Below are 22,184 nucleotides of genomic sequence, written 5' to 3' on the forward strand. Positions count from 1 at the left end.
ACTGTCACAATCTAATAATAATCTATTGGATGCATACCATGAAAACCACAAAAAGAAAAAGCAAAACAAAGTCACTGTCACGTGTGGTAAAAAGTTTTAATTCCTTGGTCTGCATGTACAAATATCTATAAAAGGTGAACACTTTCACTCTTTGTATGTACATTTTGCAGCACGAGGTTAACTTGGGAGCGACAAGAGGACAGAGAGGAAAGAGGGGACGATACAAGATAGTGATATTTACCACCTACATATCCATCGGTATAGTTTGTCTCCAAAATTATCATTCAAGTGCTAAGAAGTCACTTTTACTGTACATTCCTCCTCCATCGACGAGATGCATACATACAGGAGGCAGAGTAGCTCATCAAAGCATTGGCCATGATTCAAACACGGTATAGTCAAACCATGCAAACAGACATCATCAAGTACTTCATTTTCATATATATTTTTTCATATATATATATATATATATATATATATATAATCTTAAAATCTGTATGTGCAGCTTATATGACAAGACATAAAATTAGCAACACCACTGGTAACATCTTCAATGCTAAACCTTGTGTTGTGTTAGGGAGTTTTTACAGAGGTATCACAGAGATCTGACTTTAAATATTTCCTGGGTATCTGCTAGGCATGTGGTTTAGCCACTAGCTATGCATGACAAAATGCAAGGGAGGGCACCTGTTTTTCAACTTATGTATGTGTGTGTGTGTGTGTATGTTCGCTATTGTATCACATTCTTTGGAATTAGCTGCAGAAATGAAGGATAGATAACAAAGGTACATGAGGAGAAAATCTTAACTTAAGATTTTAACATTTCAACAGGGACAAGACCCCTATAGGGACAAACCTAGGAGGACTCTGAAAACCACATGTTAAAAGACAGGAATGCTCCAAAACAGTGACACAAATAAATTAAAAAGGAACCCAGTGTACATCTGTAGTATTAAAAGGCGAGCAGGGGCAGATATAGTAAAGGGCCAAAAAGAAAATCTTCAATTTTATAACCCCATCCTCTGCCAGGATCCTGTGGTGTCTTACAGAAAAATGGCTTGTATGCCTGTGTGTATGTCTAAGTGTGTGTGTGTGTGTGTGTGTGTGTGTGTGTGTGTGTATGTCTAAGTGTGTGTGTGCATAAAGTGTTCAGCATTCACTGGTGATTGCCCTGAAAATGTAAAGTCGAGTCATCAAATAGAGGGTTCTTCACTTCCATCTCTCCAGTCTGTCACAGAGGGAAGAAAAACAGATTCTCAGTTATCAAATGAAAATCTGAAAAGATCAGTTTTGTGCATGTGTGTGTGTCTACCCACCGGTGCAAGTCCAGGGCACTCATACACTGTGAAGTCTCCTCCTACTTCTTCCTCATCTGATGTGACCTCAGTGTCAAGGACTTTCTGTTCAGGTTTGTGACTGAAAAAGAGAGAGGAAAAAAAAGACACACGAGTTAAGCTGAGAGGTGACAAGGGCAGAGGATGTCGTTGAACATTTTAAGTCTGCTTTAAGGAATGGGAGGCAGGAAAAGTGGAACAGGAGGGAGAAGCAGAGAGAGTGAAGATAAAAGATAAAAAAAAAAACATACTTTCCCATTGAGAGCATCTGCTGTTTCTGATGCTGATAGTGATACATTTGAGCACTTTGGGCCAGAGTCTTATCTCCCATCTGGGGGTGAAACAGAGAGAGGAAGTGTGACTGATACATTGGAAAACAGAAGTCTTGGTGCAAACAGTACACAGTTGAACATCTTGTGGTTACTGCACAAGATGAGTGAGAAGCTGAGTGAAGAAGTGAGAAGCTAGAGCAAGTTCTAACATTAATACTTCTGTGGAGAAGGAGCAGTGTGCTTACCGAGGTACCGGTGGCCGGGGCAGCAGGTGCACTTGCTCCTCCGAAAGCAGGGTAGTCAACCTTCTTAGCCAGATGCGAGTCTTTCTGCATCCTGTGGGTGGGGGGGACATTATGAAACTGAGTCTCCTGCAGTTACTGATGGCTGTTGTCTGCTTATGGCTTGAAAACAGCCTTATGATATATGGTCAGCAAATGGAAGTAGGCTTTGGTTTTAAGGGTGTAATCAATATCTATAGATGATTAAAGCTCTATAAACATGAAATGAAAGTATCAACAGTCCAGTCAATTACCCACTGGTCAAAAATTGAAATACTCTGCTCTTTATGAAGTGTAACTAATTCAACTAACAATCTAAACGAGATTTTTTTTGGTCTGACATCTCTATGATTTACTTGGTAGACGAAACAGCGAAGACTGTAATTAGTGACTGCTCATGAGCATTTGACTTCAACACTGTGATTTGAATACCATGTTACCAGCTTACATTTGTTTTCCAATCACATCTAACATTAGACATGTACGTATGAGACATGTACTTTTATGATGACGAGATGTTCAAGAGAACGAAACACAGCGGGAAATATCTTTTAATAAGAAAGTTGTGCACATTATAGATAATTGTCTTTACTATTTGACTAGACTTTGCTTTATGTCCACTTATCTAATTACAAAATCAAAAAAAACCCTTGAAATGAAACTGTCAGCAATGTTAAAAGTGTTACTATTTCCACAGCAAACATGACTGCAGATTTTGTTGTTTTTATTCATTTATTAGCATTAATGATTAAATCCTGTGTATTACTTGACTGATTACGTGACTCTAAGTTTTCAGACTTACTTGATGAAGCAGGCAGTTGCAAGGATCACTGCCACAGTGCCCAACGCCACACACAGCGAGATCATTACTGCACGATGACATGGGAAAAAGAGGAGAGGAGTTATTAACCCTACTGAAAAAATCTATGGTGCTGAATCTCATTATATTTTAGTTCATTTGCTCGTTACAGGTAGTTATGGTCATCGTGAGTAAAATGATGCGCAAAAAATTAGGTTGACAGAAATCACCCAACTTTTTTAACAACATGTAACTGGACTGAATTTGTGCCCGTCATCTGTTTATATCAGAATCATGTACCAGCATACTGAATTCACTGTCACTGTGTGGAGTGCATGAAGTTGTATACTCACTGATAATAAATTTGTCTTTCTTGGCTGGGACCACTATAGGATCAGCTCGGCCTTCAACACCAGTGGCCCTGGGATGCGGGGTCGGAGTGGCAGGGGGGGCGGACACTGTGGGGCCGGGGGCTGTGGTGAAGGCATGCAGGGTCTCAGATGAGGGACGAGCCTGACTCTTCTGTTTGTGTTTGGAGGCATCTGTCTTGCTTTTTTTAACATCTGTCTGGGAGGTGATGGCAGCTGAGAGAGTGAGAGAGACATAAATAGTCATAAAAGGCTAAAATAAGGGGCAAAAAAACACAATATCTGACAGAGATATGACAATTCTTTGTCATTGAACTTGTAGAAAAAACACTTTCTAAACTAGACAAGCAGTCTTGAGACTTAAATTTAAGTAAAACACACACACTTCTTAACTCAAAACAGGAAGTTATATATCACATACATAGGTTTATTTCTGTTCTCAGAATTCTTACCAGGGTGTTTAGATTGTTTGTTTGGTTGCTTGATCTCTGTCATTTCCTGTTTTGCAATGACAGACTCAAGGAAATCGATCTCTTCGTCAAGGTCAGGGTAGTATGACACTGGAAAAGACAAACAAGATTTTAAGTTAACTTTGTGAATTAAAGTGGCTTTAACGATGTAAAGCTAAAAAAAATGCAACAGGAAATCCATCATGCATAAAATACTGTAGCACTTGCACCGACACTAGAAGCTCCTTGTAGTAAACAAAGCACATACAAACATACAAATGACTGACAGCAGCTTCATATACATCACAAACACAGTTACTAGGGCAAAATGACTGAGGTTACCATATTGACAAATATGTAGCCACAATATACAGTTAATCTGAATGTTTTAAAGAGAGTGTGCAACTAATCATTGTTTAATGATCACATTTTATATGTTAATCTGCCAATTATTGTTTCAATTAGTCATTTGGTTTTAGAGATATCAGGAAATAGTGAAACGTTTCCAATAATATTCATTTTACGATCACGTTTGGAAAAGAAAAGCAGAAAATCCTCACAACAGAGATATAGCTGCAGATTCATTTGCTGCCATTTTGAAGCTCCAGTTTAATGACTGTAGGTAATGTGTGACTATTAATCTGTAAGAGAGGGGGGGAGACAGAGAGCACATGCAGATGGTTTAGGCATGTACACATGCCTGTTCCCAACTTTTCCATGTCTACTTCAGGGCTTTGTCTCTGAAGTGATGGACAGGGAGTGTGCCCATGTGTCTTGTTTGTTTGTGAACTGGTAAAAAAAAAGGAGACAATACTAAACTGTTGTTAACAGCCCTTAAGGCCAGACAGTGAGCCACATTCCTCCAGTACTGTCACAGTCTCCAGGGAGACCAGGGGGGGCGATAGCTTGTGTGTGGCCAGGGGAGGAAGCACCGCAGGGGAGGAGGCAACCTTTGCCTCACTGGGCTTGAGTTGCTACATTCACAATAGATCCCACAGCTCGCTGCTAATGGAGGTGATCAAAGTGTTGTTTCCCTCTATAAAGTTTCCCTGTAATACATCAAATATCAGATTATAGGTATTTGCACTCAAAGCTGGCGAGGCAGTGAGTTATGACACAGCTGATGAAAAAACTGCAAAAAAAAGCTAAAGGTGCTTGACATGAAAAGCTGTTTTATATGATCATGCCTGAGAGGATCGTTCCATCTATTCAGCGCTGAGTTGATTTGTATGACATTAATATTAAAAACAGAGTGAAAAAAAATAAAAGACAGATGCCAGCTAATCCATCTAAACACGTGTTATTACACATTATTACAACCACCTACATCACTTTTAATGATTACAGTGTCACTTTCACTCCAGAAGGCTGGCCATCTGGCTGAGCTAATGTGTATGATATGACATGCCAGCACTTTCACTGCTTGCTTTGTTATTTTTTTACCCCCCTCCACTAATGGCCATTTAGTGCACTCCATAGCAGGTGCCTGTGGAGGCGGGATGCACCATCTGTACTTTGCAGGTGGTTGAGAGCTCCAACCGTGCCTGAGCGCTTGCCAGGAGTGTGTGATAATACAGGTTTAAATTTTAGAGGAAAAAAAGACAAGAGATTTATTGGTGGTGTTTCTAAAGTGTGGACCGATTTAGAAATCAGCAGGAAAATGGAGGAAAACGGACGGGAAGAGATTGTATTTATAGTGAAAGCCCAACAACACCAAACTGAATAATTCACCAAAAAAAGGTGTCATTTGTGTGTACGTGTGTGGTTTGTCACACACTGACTAAGCACGCACACCTCTCCTTGTGTAAGAGTTTTGTCACTGGCTTGATAATGACCCATAACCTCTTGAGAGGCACCCAGGGGCAGTTGGGTACAACAAACAAACACTAAACAGCTCAACAGGGATTGTGGGTCACACACATCTGTGCTGCTCTCTTTTCTCTCCACTTAAAAAACCATTCACATTTCTTCCTCCCCCAAAACCACATCCAGGAACACACTCACTAACTTCCTGATCCCCCACACTTTAAAAAAAAAAAAAACCTCAGATTTCACACATCTTGTCATTTTACTTCTCACTTAACTTTTCAATGTGCATTTGTGTAGAAATGGCAAAATACACTGTGACTGATCATTCAGTATTTCCTAACACTACAAAAGAATCACAACAAAAACGCAACCTCTCCTCTGAAGAATCTAAATGCTAGATTTTGTAAACCAGAGCACCTTGTATTTCAGACTAAGGTTATTTAATCTGGCATTGGACTACAGCTATGATCATCTGAATTACTGTGTTATCTGTTGATGTTTATTTTTGAGAATTAATTATTTTTTTTAGTCCATGAAATGTCAAATGCCCTCCACAAACAACAGCCAAAAATAATTAAGAAACAAATGAGGAATAAAATTACATTTAGCATTTGAGAAGCTTAAGCTGCTGCTTTAATAATCAATTAGAGATCTATAATATAACCAACATCAACTGATCATGCTAAAACAAAATACTCCAAACTATTAAACCTTGCTAGTATTTCCCATGTTGAGTTTGAGCATGTTCTCAGTCCTATTCACAGATTATTGATTTATACTCTCTGTGTCCTGCTGCCCTCTAGAGGGTGATTTAATACATGGTGTCAGCAGACAGCAGAGAGACAACAGGTCGGTCTGTCTGATGGTTCATCCTCAAATTCTCTAAATCCGGATCTCCTTGCTCACTTGACATAAAACACAATGCCTGCTAGTGTCAAATCTTTGTAATACGAGACAGTTAAATTGAAAGGAAAGGAACCAGAAAGGTCAGAGTTTGAACAGAAACTTGTATTGTCTTTATTAGTTGGTTTGTTTTCATATAAGGGAGTGGCACACAGTTAAAGTGTAATTTTGCCCATGAAATCTAAAGTTGGTAAGGTAGTGTACCTTATAATTTTGGCAGTGAGTCACCCTCCCACCTGCTATAAACAGGTTGTCACAGCTGAATGCACAGCTTTCAGTCAATACGGGAAATCTAACCAGCAATGTTCTAACCTTCAATAAACAGTCCCACCTGTCTTTGTCATTGTTTTAAAAATTGAAGCACAAACCTATGAAACAAAAAGCCAGCAATAAAATACTGTAAATGTTTTACTCCTTTTTTCTGTCTGTTAGACATTAGGTCAGTCGCCAGTGTCAAGTGCATAAAAAACACATTGTATCTTAATGTCTAGAATATGATCAAAATCAAACTGACAATGATAAAGATTATGCAAATATTAATATTCATAAAAGCAATAAAGATTAATATTAAAGATGAAAACAAATATATCTAAACTTAGTTGTGGTATAATTTGAGTATTTAAAAGATAGCAAATATATATATTTAATTAAATATTATAAAAACATATTTAACATTAAACACATTGTTAACAGTTACAATGTATGACTGTTTACAAGTACTTTAACAGACTGTAGATAACTTTAATGAAGTGGAATAGTGGAAGTTGATTGACGACAACAACAACCATAAATATGTATATAAATAAATATATTTTCAATCAGTTATATACAGTTTGCCTGGTTACCAATTCACTCTATTACTGAAATATATAATTCACTGTTAGTGAACTAAAATTGTTGTTTTGCTCTCTATCTGTTCACTGATCTGTTCTCATGGTTCCAAAGTAAACTGCTGCAGGATATTTGTTCATGTTGTGTGTCTGTAAAAAAAAAAAAACAACAAAAAGAAACAGCTGTTGGAGTGTCCTCTTCTTATTGTTGTTGTTTTTTATTGCTCTATTGTATGTTATATAATGTAAAAATGAAAAGAGGGGAACAAGCTGTACACAATATAGTTCTAATTGTGGATAAAAGGAGGGGGACAAAAGCTACAGGAGGATGGAAAGAGACCCGACAGAGATCAGGCTGCATGGACACGGTTCTGCCTTTAGCACATATACAATTTAACTTCATATATCCAGTAAAACATACATACCATTCATATTGTGTTTGTGCTTGCTCTGAGCTGAGGACATGGCTTTGAGGCGTATTGTATGTTTACCAATGGCAGTGCACACCTCCATGTCAAATACAAGCAAGTCCTACTTGCAATAAAAAGTGCTTCCTGCCTAACTTGTTGCTGCTGTGCACTCTCATCCTCCCTAGACCGAGTATGTGAAATATTACACTCGATTCAGGGTGATTTCCAGTGAGAACAAATAAATATCCTGAAATTCCTGCAGTTTACAGGCAAATAAATTACAAGAGTAAATCAATAAGTGTGAGGCCACAAAAGTCTTATAACTGTCAGCGTGATTTAGATGAGAGGAAATTAGAAAGAGGGAAGTTGTGAAGTTAATATCACCCATGGTGAAGATAAGAACCATGACATTACAGGGAAGAGAGAGCTAAACACCAGCCCTGCCACTGATTATTATTTAGTAGAGCAATACTGCAAAAATAATGTAAAAATCCAGTGTTTCCATCCCACTGCTGATTAATGCAGTTGTGTAGACTGAGCTCTAATAATCTTGACTTACATACTCTGCTACTCAACTATAATGCACTAAGACCATAAAAAATGACTAATGGACAAAAATCGCTGTAATCAACCAAGACACTTACGACTTATTAGTCAATAGACCTACGTGGCCAGCAGAGGCTACAGATGGACAAACAAGGTAAAGCAGAAGGAGAGTGACAAGGTAGAAATCCTTGTGGTGAAAGATGAGGATGATTGCAGTACACTGCATCAACTTGACTGCTCCTCAGTCTCCTTTATTCTAAGGACATAAGTACATCCTGCCACTCTTGTTTAAACAATACATTGTGTGTAAGAAATCAGGGCTGCCAAGCTAAATTAAGCGTCTCTTTTTTGATACAGACAATATTTCAGCTTCTAAAGTATCTTATTCTCTCAAAACACATAACTTTGAAAAACAGATTTAGAATATTATTGTAATTAACCTAAAAGCTTCAACTGTGCTGCAGAGCCAGCGAGGCAGCTTGATGATACAGAGATGTGGTTTTATAAGGCTAAAGTTTGAAATTGAATTAGAAAAACAACTTGGTACATTTTCTAAAGGAGACTGGGCTTACTGACAAAACAAAGGCTTAGCTATAAGCTTGAGTGTACAGTATGTGTGAGTGTGGGAGATAAAAAGAAACAGAGGAGGAGAGACAGAATGAACTGACATTTATTGCATATGCAGGCGCATCATGTGACAAAAGTTTAGTTTTTAAAATGTGTATTTTTCACGCTTTTAAATAATCAAATGTTTAGTCCAGTGATATTTCCTCTGAAGTGACGACAGGGTGACTTCTTCAGAGGTGCAATTTCCAGTGAAATTAGAGTTATTTCATCATTTCATTTCAACATTGTGTGTGCGTATGCATGTGTGCTTGTCAGTGTGAAAAGAGACAGAGTCAGTCTCCCATGTGGATCACTGTGTTCTGTGGTCTCTCGGGGGTTTATGTAACCACTTTAGGGAGCTTAGCCGAAGCCCTACGATCTGGATTCGCACCATACACTCACGCACACACACATGCAAGCTAACAACGGCATCACATATGTATAAGTTACAGTCCTTATATGGAAAGATGCACAGACACAGAGATACAAATACAATCCTACTAATGACTGATCATGTCTTATCATCATGAGTGTGTGGGGGGGGGAGCCAAATATGAGCACAAAAAAAGGACAAAAATTCCTCTCCTCTTCTGCATGATGTGACCTTTCTCTGTGCTACATCCTCACACTCATCTCCTTCTCCTGTTTACTTCTCTCTTTGGTGCTGCCACCAATAATTCAAGCCAAGTTTGTACTGTATCCTCTCCTGCCGCAGAGCCATCTAAATTATTAATCCTGTAGAGAGCACACACACACACACACACACAAACACACACACATGCCCACCGACTGATATAAACACACGCGGTCATGTACACGCACACTCATGCAGAGGCAAGGCCAGTGCACGCAAATATACACGAGATGCTTCAATTTCTCTCTCTCTTATTGCGAGAAACATCTTGAACGTCTTGAAACATGGCGTGCGTGCCAGCAGTGCGACGCTGCGCCACGGAAATCAGAAAAATATTATTTATTTTCACAGCTTGGCTCTTTCATTGAATGGCATTAGATTCGGTGATGGAGATGAAGGGCAAGAGAGAGAGAAAGAGAGAGAGAGGGGGAGAGAGATGCATGCCATCTAAGTGATTAAAGCCGGCAGTGTGCGGGGGCGGTGCATGTGTGTGTGTGTGTGTGTGTTGCAGACGCAGCAGGGGCAGGGGCGGATTAAAAAAACACAGACTGCACCACAGTTGTCAGAGATATGGATGGGAGAGAAGGAGGCAGGGCAAGGACCACAGCAAGGGCGTAGGGAGAGAGGAGAGGTGGACGAAAAAAGAAAGAGATACATGAGATTCTGAAAGGGAGAGGGCATAAAGACATCAAACTAAGACTGATAGAGGAGGAGAGGGAAAGCACAGAATCAATAGGCAATTGAGGGAGAGAGTGAGGTGGAGAAGAGGGGAGATGTGTCCAACTGGATACAGAGATCAACCAAGAGAAAAGAGGCTGTGACAGAGAATGAATGAGGAGTGAAGACGTAAGGAGAGGAAATGTACAGTCAGATAGTACATTTCCATGCACTCTAATAATTCAAGTATAACCAGAGAGAAGCAGCTGTTTCAGCCGTCAGTCAAACCTTACACAGGTTATTTAACTGGTAGTGAGGGTGGATTCAGAATAAGGATAACCTGCTTATTCATTAGTCTTCAACTGGTCTTGACACATTTTTTTTATCTTGAAGTGTCAGTCATTAAGTGTACCAATACATGTTTGAAATACATATTGTTTGACTCTAATGCCAGAAAACAGTGAGAAATGCCCATCAGAATTTCCTTTAGCACAAAGAGGCATCTTCAGTTCGTAGTTTTGCCTGACTAACCATCAAAGAACCCCAAGATATTCAGTTTACAAAAAAGATATTCTTCATGTGAGAAGTTGGAACCAGAGACTATCGACTACAGATAGTTAAGTAAAGACAAACTTAAAATGATTAATAGATTTTCAAATAATTACTAATCTGTCAAAACAACTAATGTTAGCTAACTGTCGCATCACTAATTCTAATAGAAGTAATATTTGTTTTAAGGTGTGTGACTGGGAAAACACCAAATCCAGGACTTTATCGTTCTCTCCTTGATGAGTCATAAATACTGTATATGAGAATGATGTCAGTAATCTAGACAAAACTAAACCAGAGCTGCTCTCTAAATTAATAGGTGCGAAAGTTAAAAGGAGGAGAAAGAAGAAAGTCGATCCATTCTTATTCTCCTTCTATTTCTTTGTGATGTTATTAGCTTCTGGCCTGCAGGGTTCTGGACATCCTCCCAGACATTAATCTCATGTAAAATTACCTTGTCTCAGCTTATCAAGAAACTGAGTGATCTGGGAAAGGTGGCCTTCTCTGACTTCATTATTTTCTGCAGAGTCATACGAGTGTGTTTGTGTGTGAAGTCATGTAATCTTTTTTTTTTTTTGTCTTCATACCACGCTGACGGTGCTTCCTCCTCTCCACGCAGCGTCCTTCCTCATCCTCCTGCAGCGGGGAGATGCAGGGCCCACAGTGGGACGAGCCCGGCTTGCAATAGTGGCGTCCCTCTTTGGCACAGTCTATATGGCGAGGGCATTTACTGCCAGCTGGGTGGGAGAAGAGAGACAACGACAATAACAGTTTCGTTAGTATCCAAATGAGACAGTGAAATAACAGTCTGTGAGGAATTAAGTGCTATAAAAATGTTCAGATAAGAGATGCTTTGACTTATAACCAATGATCCTTTCATTAGTGGATGCGTCAGCTCTTCAGCTCCGTTCAGAAATAAAACGTTTGCCCTGAAACAGTTACATCAGATCTTCAGTAATTTTTTGGACATATTTTTTTAGCTTTTGCTGTGACCTTATCAAACCTTTCATATAGGCATAGTTTGTCAGACAGGACAAGAGTGTTTGGACAGTGACATTTTGAATAATTTTCTGCATTTCGCAATATGTTGAGCTCCACCTGTTTGGCAATATTAGTCAGGTTAAACCAAAGTAAAGAGAGATCTACAGCTGCTCTCTCACAGATCTGCCCGCAATCAGGTTAGATAATCCTCTGACCTGATTACTGCCAGTTTAACACAAAAGCAGAGTCCAGACACTGTATCTAGACTAACACACACACACACACACACACACACACAGCTTGAGATACACCACAAAGGAAGAAGTGGGTCACATAATCACAGCAGGTGTGTTCGGTAGCAGAGGGCAGGTAGAGCGCTGGGACGCGATCAGTGTGGATAATGAGCCCAGCGGTGCGGCACAGCGGGCCAGCTAAAGGCACAGCACAGCGGGTGATGATAGACAAGAGGCAATAAAAGGTGGGAGGAGAGTGCATGAACCCAGTATTTGTGAGGGATGATAGATCTCAAAGGTTCAGGGTTGTTCAAGTCTATAGGCGACAGATCAGTGTTGTCCAAAGAAAGAAATCAAACGATTTGAGCTTGGTGGGTAGTAAGTCATGGCAATTCTTGTAGCCACTTTTTGCCCATTGTTTAGAGATTTAATATCTTTGAATGATGTGCAGATTTTTTCCTGTTTCGTAACAGAGTGCAGTCACTCCTCCTTTCATAACTTGATTTTTCCAATCATTACACACCAGGGGAGACTTACACATAGCAGGAGATCGCTGCAGTGACCTCCATGGCAACAAGACCCATAATATGAGGATGGAAGGACCACATGTGCAGAGAGGAAGTGTTAGTGAGATGAAAAGCAGCTAGAGGAGGGGCAGAGAACTGTCATTTGCTTTGCTATCAGCCATCCATCGATACAGTTTCATGCCTACTATTACAAACTGAGTAGTTTATTTGTAAGACTCCCTAAAATAAACACAGACCACAGGTACTGCATCTTTTGAATGTGGTTGTGTCACGTGCATTTGCACATATGTAGATACGGATACATATGTGTTGTTTGTGTATGTGTATGTGTCTGTTCTACAAACCTATCAAAGCTTCCCTACCAGAAATGCACCACAGATAGCAAGACAAGTACTAGGACAAACACATTGCACATGCACACCTATGCAAACACACAAACATGTTGAAAAACCCACACATCACATTTACACATTTACAGGGAAATGGACACAAACGTTCACATGTTCTTATGTCACCGACTGGTCTGATGCCTCAGGAAGTGACGCATGTGTAACATGAGAAGCTTTGTTTTCCCTTCTGTTTGAGTCAAAGATACAGAGGAAGAGGCTTGGTGATGAGGAACCATTAGGATTTCTAATTGTTGTTAAAACATCTGTGGCTGAAAGCAAATGGTTTATTCACTGCTGTATCTATGGGCAGAGAGGCAAATGTTTTACTTGGTGCCACAAAACTAACATGCAGGTGGACAACTCCCTGAGCGTCTTTGATCACTGCTACTTCTTCACTGTCACGCTCGGTCTCTGTATGCTTTTATAATCTACCAACAGCTCTGCCACCTTTATGTTTAATTGCGGACTCACCTGCTTGGCCCATTCCCAAGTTATTTAGCATCCCAGTGAGTACAACGTGCTCATGTGGCGAGCACCCCTTATTCCTGGTTATGATTCTCCTTTCTCTCTCCTAATTATTTTCTCGCCATTTTTCTCCCTCAGCAGTCGTGGCTTCTATTTTTACCTGCCACGTGCCTCCCTTTTCATTTCCCTACAGATATTAAACCTTTGTCTGATCTTTTCACATGTTCATATTGATTTCCTTCACCCCCGAAACCTTAGAGAGGAAAGAGAAAGTGTTACTAGAAATAGCTTGTTCTGTCCTTGTGATATTTCATGTGTCCAATTTGTATCACTTCACTGAAATCAATTCTCAGGCACGTGTTTGTGTGCATGTGAAAGAAACACAGATTCAAAATAGCTGGGGTGAGCAATAATAAGTAAATCATGAGAGTCCATACTAAAGGCCACCTCTGATGACTTCATTCCAAGCCAGGGTTAAAGGCAAACAAGCTCCCTCTCCCTGTCGATCCTCTCTCATTCTCCTCACCTGATCCACGCGTCCTGTAGTCAAATCACTCCATCGCCCCGTTTTTTAAATGACTCTTTGATCCATTAAGTGTCTGAGCATCAAGGGCTGTTTAGGGCGCAGATCAGCTGCAGGTGACTGCACTCACAGATCAGAGAACTCTCGCATGTCTCAAACTCCTTGACCTTAACACATGGTGAGGATTAGCCAATTTAGGATACATCTGTCAGATAAATGCCTGTGCAGTTGTATGTGTGCATGTCCTCAAGGCTCTACCTATTTCAAACTGCTCCCATTAATGTTTCACACTTGTATTCATTAAATTAGATGTGCATTGTTTTAAGACCACACTAGCTCTTTGTCAGGGTCAATCTTTTAAAAGAGGCTTTTTTGTACAGAGGCAGGAATTAGTCATGTATTATATTCATTCGCTGCCTCGTGAAGTGTCATTCAGTTTCACAGACATTTATGGACAAATGAGAACAAAGAGAACAAAGGCTTATGTTCACGTGCTATCATTTAAATATCAGACATCCAGCAATCGCTGACACCGGAGTATCACAGGAGATATTGGTGCAACTGAAGCAAAAACAAATGTATTGCAAGAAAGTCTCGTTGCATTGTGGAATCATTTACAGTATTTGTCCTGACTCCTAAATATCATCAGGCACAAGAAAGACAGTTGCTATTCCTTCCACATAAATGAATCACTGGTGTCAAAGACAAAACAAGAGGAGACATTTAATCCCTGTTATGAAAGCAGGGTGTTCTATTTTTGAAAATATCTGCACTGCACTCTTGATTAGAACAACGCAGCTTGAATCTCAGCACCTCTGGTCAGCTCTTCATCTGTTATTCATCACGTGGGAAGTTAATGTGGTGGAACCTATTGCCATCACATGAATGCAGATAATTATTCTCCTCACACACACAAGTGGGCATACAAACACAAACACACCGTATGTATGCTTTGTTACGAATGTGTGAGGCAGGACCACAGGGAGAAAAACACGAGAAAGCAAAATGAATGTGAGAATCTGAGAGGAGCTGGAGTCAAATAAAAGCTGAGTTCATTACTGTTCACCAGCCTTTTTTTGTTATAATTACTCTGCAACAATATGCTTCTGGTGAACCAGTAGGTGAAAAGAACAAGTAGACTTAATTAGCGTTATTTTACCAAACTTACTCACACTTCTATAATGGCACTTTCTCTACACATGGCTGAAGGACTCTCATCATGATAATGATATGACAAAGCAGCTAAAATCTATTTACTGGAGTAACAAAGGAGCCGCACAAGTGAATATGAAGTTGTCATAGCAGGTGGCCTTGCATCAACATGCTGCTCACACAGTGCTGCCGCTAATTAAACAGCACAATCAAGGACAGACAGAGGAAGAGACATACAATACAACAAACAGACAGGGAGATGGGGACAGAGGGAAAAAGACAGAAACATCACTGCAGTATATCAGGTTGTTTGGTGTTGCTGGAGGCAGCAGAGGTGTGAAAAAACATTATGTAACTCAGGGACTCAGAAAGAAGTCCTTGGAATGAGTGAAAAATGACTTTCCTAACCATCTGCTGCTGCTGTTGCCAGGCTCTGTGCTCAGCAGCAGCTCTGCCAGGGAGGACTGAGAGGCAAACAGAGGCATTTTCACACAGCCTGGTACACACCTACACTCACAGATGCACGCATGAGATGCTCATACACCTCAGAAACCAAGCGCATGGTTTCATGTCACCGTCAACTTCTGCTCCTTCAAGCTGCTGTAGAGATACAATGCAACCACTGTGAGGGAGAGAGCTTTAGAGAGGAGGCAGGAAATGGGTGGGCAAGGAGGGTCACACACTGCTATTGTGTGCCTTTCCTGACCCTCTGATAGCAGACAGGAAGTAAGCCAAACACTCCAAATCAAGTGGAAACATTAGAGAGCTCTGCTGAGCACTCTTCACTTGATACATAACCAGCGTTCACTTCCACATGGGTAAAGCGTGCACGTATGTGTTCATGCATATACATTTGTGTGATGTTTTGCGTAACCATGCAGCCTTTATGCTTCTGTTTGTCCGCCATGCCTCGCTCTCAGATGACAAAATCAAACAAATGCCAACCAGCCTGTTTCTAATGCTTTGTTTTCATTGGAATCAGATGACGAATGCTGCTACTGCATGCTGGGAATTAGGATTAGGGCGCCATGACAATATACTGTGTAAGCCATGAGACAATATGAATTTGTCATTGTCAGAGACTGCCACACTATTTATTCAGTGGTAACTACCCCTTTTGCACTTTGACCACTTATTAGCCCAGTGGAAACTTTTTAATATATTTTTTGCATCAACATGATGAACTGCCTACATTTTTCAGTCATCTATTTTACTCTATTAGACAAAAACAAAAACCTCCTGTGTGTTTATTTTATCTAGAAACAGGTTCTCAAATGACTTTTCAGGGAAATCAGGCTCAAATTCAAAAATCAATCAATATTGGATCATTCAAATATAAACTATTATTATTTCAAATTTGATTTTTGTAATCATCCCTCTTAGATAAGTCTGCAAAGGGCAGGATTTTGTTCACCATCAATGAGTTCATTGGTGCATTATGCTGAAAACCACTTCAGACAGGATTTCAAGCCAGGCTATACGCTGACAAATGGAAGGAAGGCCTGCGTTGATTGCCAAAGAGAGACAGAAATTAGCTCAGTCAGCTCTGACTCTTTAACAAAATAACAGAAACAGCTTTGACATCAGCAAGGATTAACTTAAATTCTGAGAAACCGGTGTCAGAGAGCCATGAGACTAAATTAAATGACGCTCAGAGGAAACTGTCTACCATATCAGTTTCAGGTAATGTGGGTGTTAAAAGTTCCCACAGTAATCTGATGCAATGACTCCTACACGTAAAACCTTTTGCCACGGTTGGTGGAAAATGGGGCATGACTTAGCACCTGTTTAACACATATGTGCAAGCACACACACATGCACACACAGACAGACACATTATAATGCTGAGGCAGGAAATATACTAGTGGTTTGCGTGACTATTCAAAGATGAAGGTGAAAAGGAAGTGAATCAAAAAAAATGTAAAAGGTATTTCTTCCTTGGTGGAATGCAAGTTTGTAGAACAAGGGTGAACAAGTCTCTTTGTCTTTCTACTCTCTGGTACCATCATGTCTCTCCTGCCTTATCACTCCCTGTGTCTGTCATTTGTCTTTTCTGCTGCTTTGGTAACTCCTGTCATGTCAGACAATGACAAGTCTAACCCATTACACAAGGGATAATTACTGTGTCATTATAATTAGAGTGGAGCAGAGCAGCACTCCCCACAGCAAACAGAACAAAGGTTGATGGGATTTATACAATGGCAACATGTAGGTGGCAAATAAAAGCTCCTTGATTTGGTCTTTCTTCCCATTTTCTTTTTCATGGTCATTATGTTTGTTTGCATTTGGTTGACTGTCATCCTGCAAGTCTGTGGTGCAACAGTGCAGTTTTTTTTGAGAGCTGATTCAGTTGCTAAGTATTTCTTCAACTAGAACGACTGAGATAAACTATTTCACCAAACTGACTGGACTACTTTGGCTCACAGTTATCTTGAAATATTTCACTAGGTTTCAGACAGATTTCTCAGTACGTGTCACCAGTGCTTCTATTTCTATTAGGTAACACAGACACCGTCATTCTTGGTAAGGATGTGGCTACACACATATGCAAACCCAGTGCATGCAAAATAGCTGACACAGTAAATTGGTGGTTTTCGGATTTGCTCATTTTCATTTTAAAACAAGCTTGATAAAAGACGCAATCCCTGGTTACGGCAGGGTGGTGCTAAAACTGAAGGAGCATGGTGTTCACTCCAGCTAAAACTATGCTGAGTCTGGTTTGATCAAATGCCTGTAAGCAACCTGTAAGTTGATTAATTGTCATCCTCTCATTTCCTGGAGAGGTCTGGTTGCCAACAATGTGCTCTCAGATGAAGAAGAAGGTTGTGGTGTGAAGAAGCCACCACAGCAAAGCGTTGGTCGACCACCTTTCTTTTTTCAGACCTCCGAGTTACGATGACGAGGACCACAATGAGGCACAAAGTCATCGTATTGATCGATAACATCAATATGATGTCTTTCCTGGCTGTTGCGTAATGTCAGTATAATGGTTACCACCATATAACTGGGTGGTAATTTTCCCTCTGTCTCATTGGTGAAACACTGGTTGTCAAATCCCCTCAGAGACCACACAAGCAATATCACAAGACCATTTCAAACCAGACCACTTGTTAGCTTTAAACTGCATTCTCTACTTCCTGGAAGCACTGAGTTCACAGACAATACAACAAAGGTATATACACATGTATGTGGACATGTACAGCATATTAAATTGCCAGAGTATTACAGACAATTACTTGCATCACTGTCAACAACAGGCAGCACTAAAGAAATCTGACACTATCACTTCTTTTAAATCTTTAGATAAACCACTGCCGTCTTCCTCATTCAAGTCAGATTGTCGCTACTGTTTCCTGAAGCCTGCTCATGAAGCCCCAGCTCATCGAGTGTTCTTCACTCAACAGAGATTTAATGATTTTCCATCAAAACCTTTTAGAGGTGCTATTATTATTGACATGTCTAGACAGAGAACAGTTCAAACCCACTCCAATCTGATGGCTCTGATGACTTTAAAGACCAAAATTAGTCGTGACCCCACAGGAAAATAAACTGCATGCTTAACTGCATACTAATGCACATAGACTACACTTAATCTCAAGTCGTACGAGGATATGAAATATTACGTGTGAACCTGGTCATCGACTCAGTGGTGTGTATGTCCCCTGGGAGTGTGAAAGTGTTGTTCCACCCCTGAATTTACACTGATCTCAATCCCCACTACAAGGCAGATGACTAACTTCGCTGTAGGGCACTATATATAAAAAAAAAAAACAGTGATTGAAAAACACACTGAGGCCAGTAGCTGTGTGTGTGTGTGTGTAAGAGAACGTGACACTGAAGATATGAATCGTTAAAGTTTAATCCTGGTGGAAGAAAAGGCCGGAGGCAGCAGCTCTCTGAATAATAATCACACCAATTCTATGTGGGTTTGGTGAATGACAAACGTGGCATTTAAAGGCGGCAGCACAACAATGATCAGGCTCAATTAGAATATTGAGAAGTGAAGATGATGTTTCCACAGAGAATTGCTAAAATTAGAGAAGCAAGAACACGCGGATAAACTCGTTTTTCAAGTGAAATAAAAAAGACTTTTCTAGTATTGAACCTAAATTATACAACAAATACAGCATGTTAAGTTAATTAATTCTGTATCTTGGCCGGCAGACTAGATGTAGTTTATGTAATTAATTTGGTTTATAGAGATTTTGGATTAGTTCCATCCCAAGAACCCAATGTTCTGTGAAAGCTTTCTGGCATATTTACACATGGTGATGTGTCGATGTTTGCTGAATCAAACACCTGATTGCTATGCACTTCATGCTGTTGTCACACTCCAGCAAAATCATCCTGAAAGCTGACTCACTGCAATACCAGATGCGCTTTTTGAGCTTCTTTGACGCCTCCCATATATTTAATGATCTTTAATAAAAGTGCCTTAAAGTGCAGTGGTGCAGATGTGATTCCAGTAACACAGCTACAATATTCAAGGTGCTGTAAATACTTATTTCACATTGGAGTGGAAAAAAAAGTGTTATTTTGCTTCATCTTGTGATCTTAACACAACGTACACAAACAATGGCCCACATACTGTTACACCTTGTTAGGAGCAAGCTGCGTTCAAATGTAACAGGTGTCAAACCCAACCCCCATAACACTAACACGATCCTACAGCTACTGATGAAACATATTATTCTTTTCTGAGCATTGACAGTGTTGCCTGTCTCCATCTTGTACAAAATGAAGATTTTTCTCTGCCACTGAGAAACTTCTACACGTCAGCAAAACCATCCTCTTCTCACTCTTTTGTTTTATCAGCATTTGAGAGAGGAAATAATTACATTTTTATTGGCAGAACTGTGATTTGTGGGGAGATGAAAGTGGAAAATCACTGGACTTTTCAAATTTCTTCTACTGGGGGGGAAAAACCAAAAAAAAAAAAAAAAAACAGGAGACACTGAGTCACCGTTTCCTCATCCTCTTTGTCGTGCATGAGCAAAATGAAGCCACGCACACCATTCTGAATTCATCATGGAGTAAACTGCGTGGAAGGGTTCGTGCTTTACTTAATGAATATAACATCATCTATAAATTCACACAAATCTGCGCCCAGAAGTAAATGTTCAGTGTGAGTACAGAATGTATTTGTGTGTGTGTGTGTGTGTGTGTGTGTGTGTGTGTGTGTTTCTCCCTCTCTCTCTCTCTGTCAGATAAAAGCTAAAGATTACATGTGATAGTCCAGCTGTTGGTTCTCCCACAGGGGTTTCTGTGCTAAAAGCTGAAACACAGATTATCTCCCCTGTAAATATCAGCAGCAGCCATCACTGTGAAGAGACATCACACACACACACACACACACATAAACAAGCTCAAACCAATTTACATACTCTGGATTAACCAGTTACTCAACTGCAAAAATCCAAACTGATAATGTGTAGTTTTTACACACATTTTGTTCAGTTGTCGCTTCTAGAAATCCAGTTCAAACAAACGGAAAAAGCATTAACAGCTGCCTGATTTATTCCTTTTCCCAATATCTGAATTTTGTGGCTGTTTCTCAGATTATTGAAGCAGCACTGTTACAGTGTTACCATGGACTCAGTAACGTCACTGTGACCAGCAGTTGCAATTATTCTGATTTACAAATAATACAAAATAATGCAGCTTTATATCATAACAACAGACATACATTTGGGCTGGATTGGCGTAATATTTTAAAAAACTATGACCTTTTGTGGTTAATACAAGGAAATACATGGAGTAATCCAACAAGGAAGGGAATTTTTTTCACCATTGTCTTTTCCTTTTGCTTTCCTCACTCAAAGGCATAGCAGGCCTAGACACTTGTTTAACCAGTCCAAAACGACTATCTCTACAGCAAGACCAATAAACACATTTAAAAAGACCCGTGTCTCAGCAAAACGCTGGTCTCTTGTGATAATAAAAGCTCCTACCTCTCTGTTGTTCACCAGCTTCTCTGTTGTTAATGCCCCAGTAACTATTATTGATGAGACAGACAATCCCGGGATATTTGAAAAAGAGCTTAACGCTATTGAGGATAATTGGTTTGTCTGGTGCTGGCTGTGTGTTCGTATTAGTGTGTGTGTTGTGTATTTACCTGGGAGGCCAGCACAGACAGAGGTGACACAGAGCAGGACCGCGGCGAACAGCAGCAGCAACGAGGCCCGGCGCTGGCGTCCGCTCCGCGGGCTGGAGAGCAGCAGCAGCAGCATCCTTTAAGGGGTCTTCTCGGGGACGGAGAACCGGAGACGGAGGTTGTTGTCATTCCCCCATCGCTTTTGTTTTAATGTTTTTGTTTTGTCTTGTTTTGTTTTATGCGAGAGAGCTTCAGCGCGACAAACACACAAACACACACGCAGCGATAAGCCGAGCAGGTTGCACCGGAGCGCAGTCCCTCCACACACTGCGCACTGTAATCCGTGGCGGTGCTAAAGATAGCGGAGCTTCAGGCAGGGAAGGAGGAGGCGTATGTGCTCCTGTATGAGTGCGTGTTTGACATGCTGCCTTCAAGGTCTCCTCATAAACTCTGAAAAAAAATCAAAAACGAAAAAAAAACACACTTAAGGTTTGTTTTCCACATTATTTTGTTGCATTGCACATAATAACAATAATAACATCTATATCATGCATAATAAGACAGACTGGTAGACTCTGATCTGATTTAATCTAAAAGTAGCCGCCTTTTAATAAAATGTGGCACACAGTTCTTGTAGTTGTAAGGCTGTATTCATCAGTCGGTTTCCTGTTTATTTCCATTAAGAAGAAAAAATGGAAAAAGAAGAAGAAAAAAAACTCATCTTTTTTTCTGGAGCTTTCAGCTGCATCTCACGGTCTTCATCAGTTACTCAATGTTCACCTACGACTGTAATGTATAATGGATGTGTGGATGTATGATAACAACTAACCATGGGTGGATTACTGAACGGATATACAAAGGCACAGGGACCTAAGGGGTCATGGTGGTCATTTAAAATGTTCTTTATTTATTTACTTAATGTGCCGTACCATATTGTCACTTTTCCCCACAGCACCTGAAGGCAGCACTTCACTGAGAAGATTAGGCACGACCAGGAATTACGTGTAACGCGATGACGTTGAAAAACCGGTGTAAGTAGCATGATGTGCTTGGGTACGTGGTTTACGTACAGTCACAGAGAGAGAGAGAGATGTGCTGATAAAAACCGATAATCTTAATATTTATTTTTTCATTAAGCAACATAGATGGGCTAATAATAACCTAATGAAGATAATGGCTGAGGGAACAAATAAAGCAAGGGTTTGCCAGTCTAGCAGGATGGAGCAGGTGCAGTAAAATGATGTCTAGACATTTTTCAAGGAACATGAATACACATCAAATAAACAGTCATTTCTGTCTATTGTTGTCCATTCCACCCATTAACTCTCATTATTCTCTCCCAAACACAGATCAAAAGCTGGAAGGCAGCTGGT

At 40.2% G+C, this 22,184-nt stretch overlaps 1 protein-coding gene across 1 annotated transcript; it reads right to left on the bottom strand.

The window, feature by feature from the left end:
* Positions 1 to 77: 77 nt before the first annotated feature.
* On the bottom strand, positions 78 to 21,179 carry npdc1a (neural proliferation, differentiation and control, 1a). Its single transcript, XM_018670431.2, has 9 exons — positions 20,833 to 21,179; positions 11,035 to 11,184; positions 3,507 to 3,614; positions 3,040 to 3,270; positions 2,690 to 2,756; positions 1,852 to 1,942; positions 1,586 to 1,665; positions 1,317 to 1,416; positions 78 to 1,228 (listed from the first exon to the last, which is right to left on the bottom strand). The coding sequence occupies exons 1-9, from the start codon at positions 20,945 to 20,947 to the stop codon at positions 1,157 to 1,159; spliced, it is 1,014 nt and encodes a 337-aa protein (XP_018525947.1). The 5' UTR covers positions 20,948 to 21,179; the 3' UTR covers positions 78 to 1,156.
* Positions 21,180 to 22,184: the final 1,005 nt, after the last annotated feature.

This window comes from Lates calcarifer, linkage group LG9, assembly GCF_001640805.2.
Source record: "Lates calcarifer isolate ASB-BC8 linkage group LG9, TLL_Latcal_v3, whole genome shotgun sequence".
Taxonomy (NCBI): Eukaryota; Metazoa; Chordata; class Actinopteri; family Centropomidae; genus Lates; species Lates calcarifer.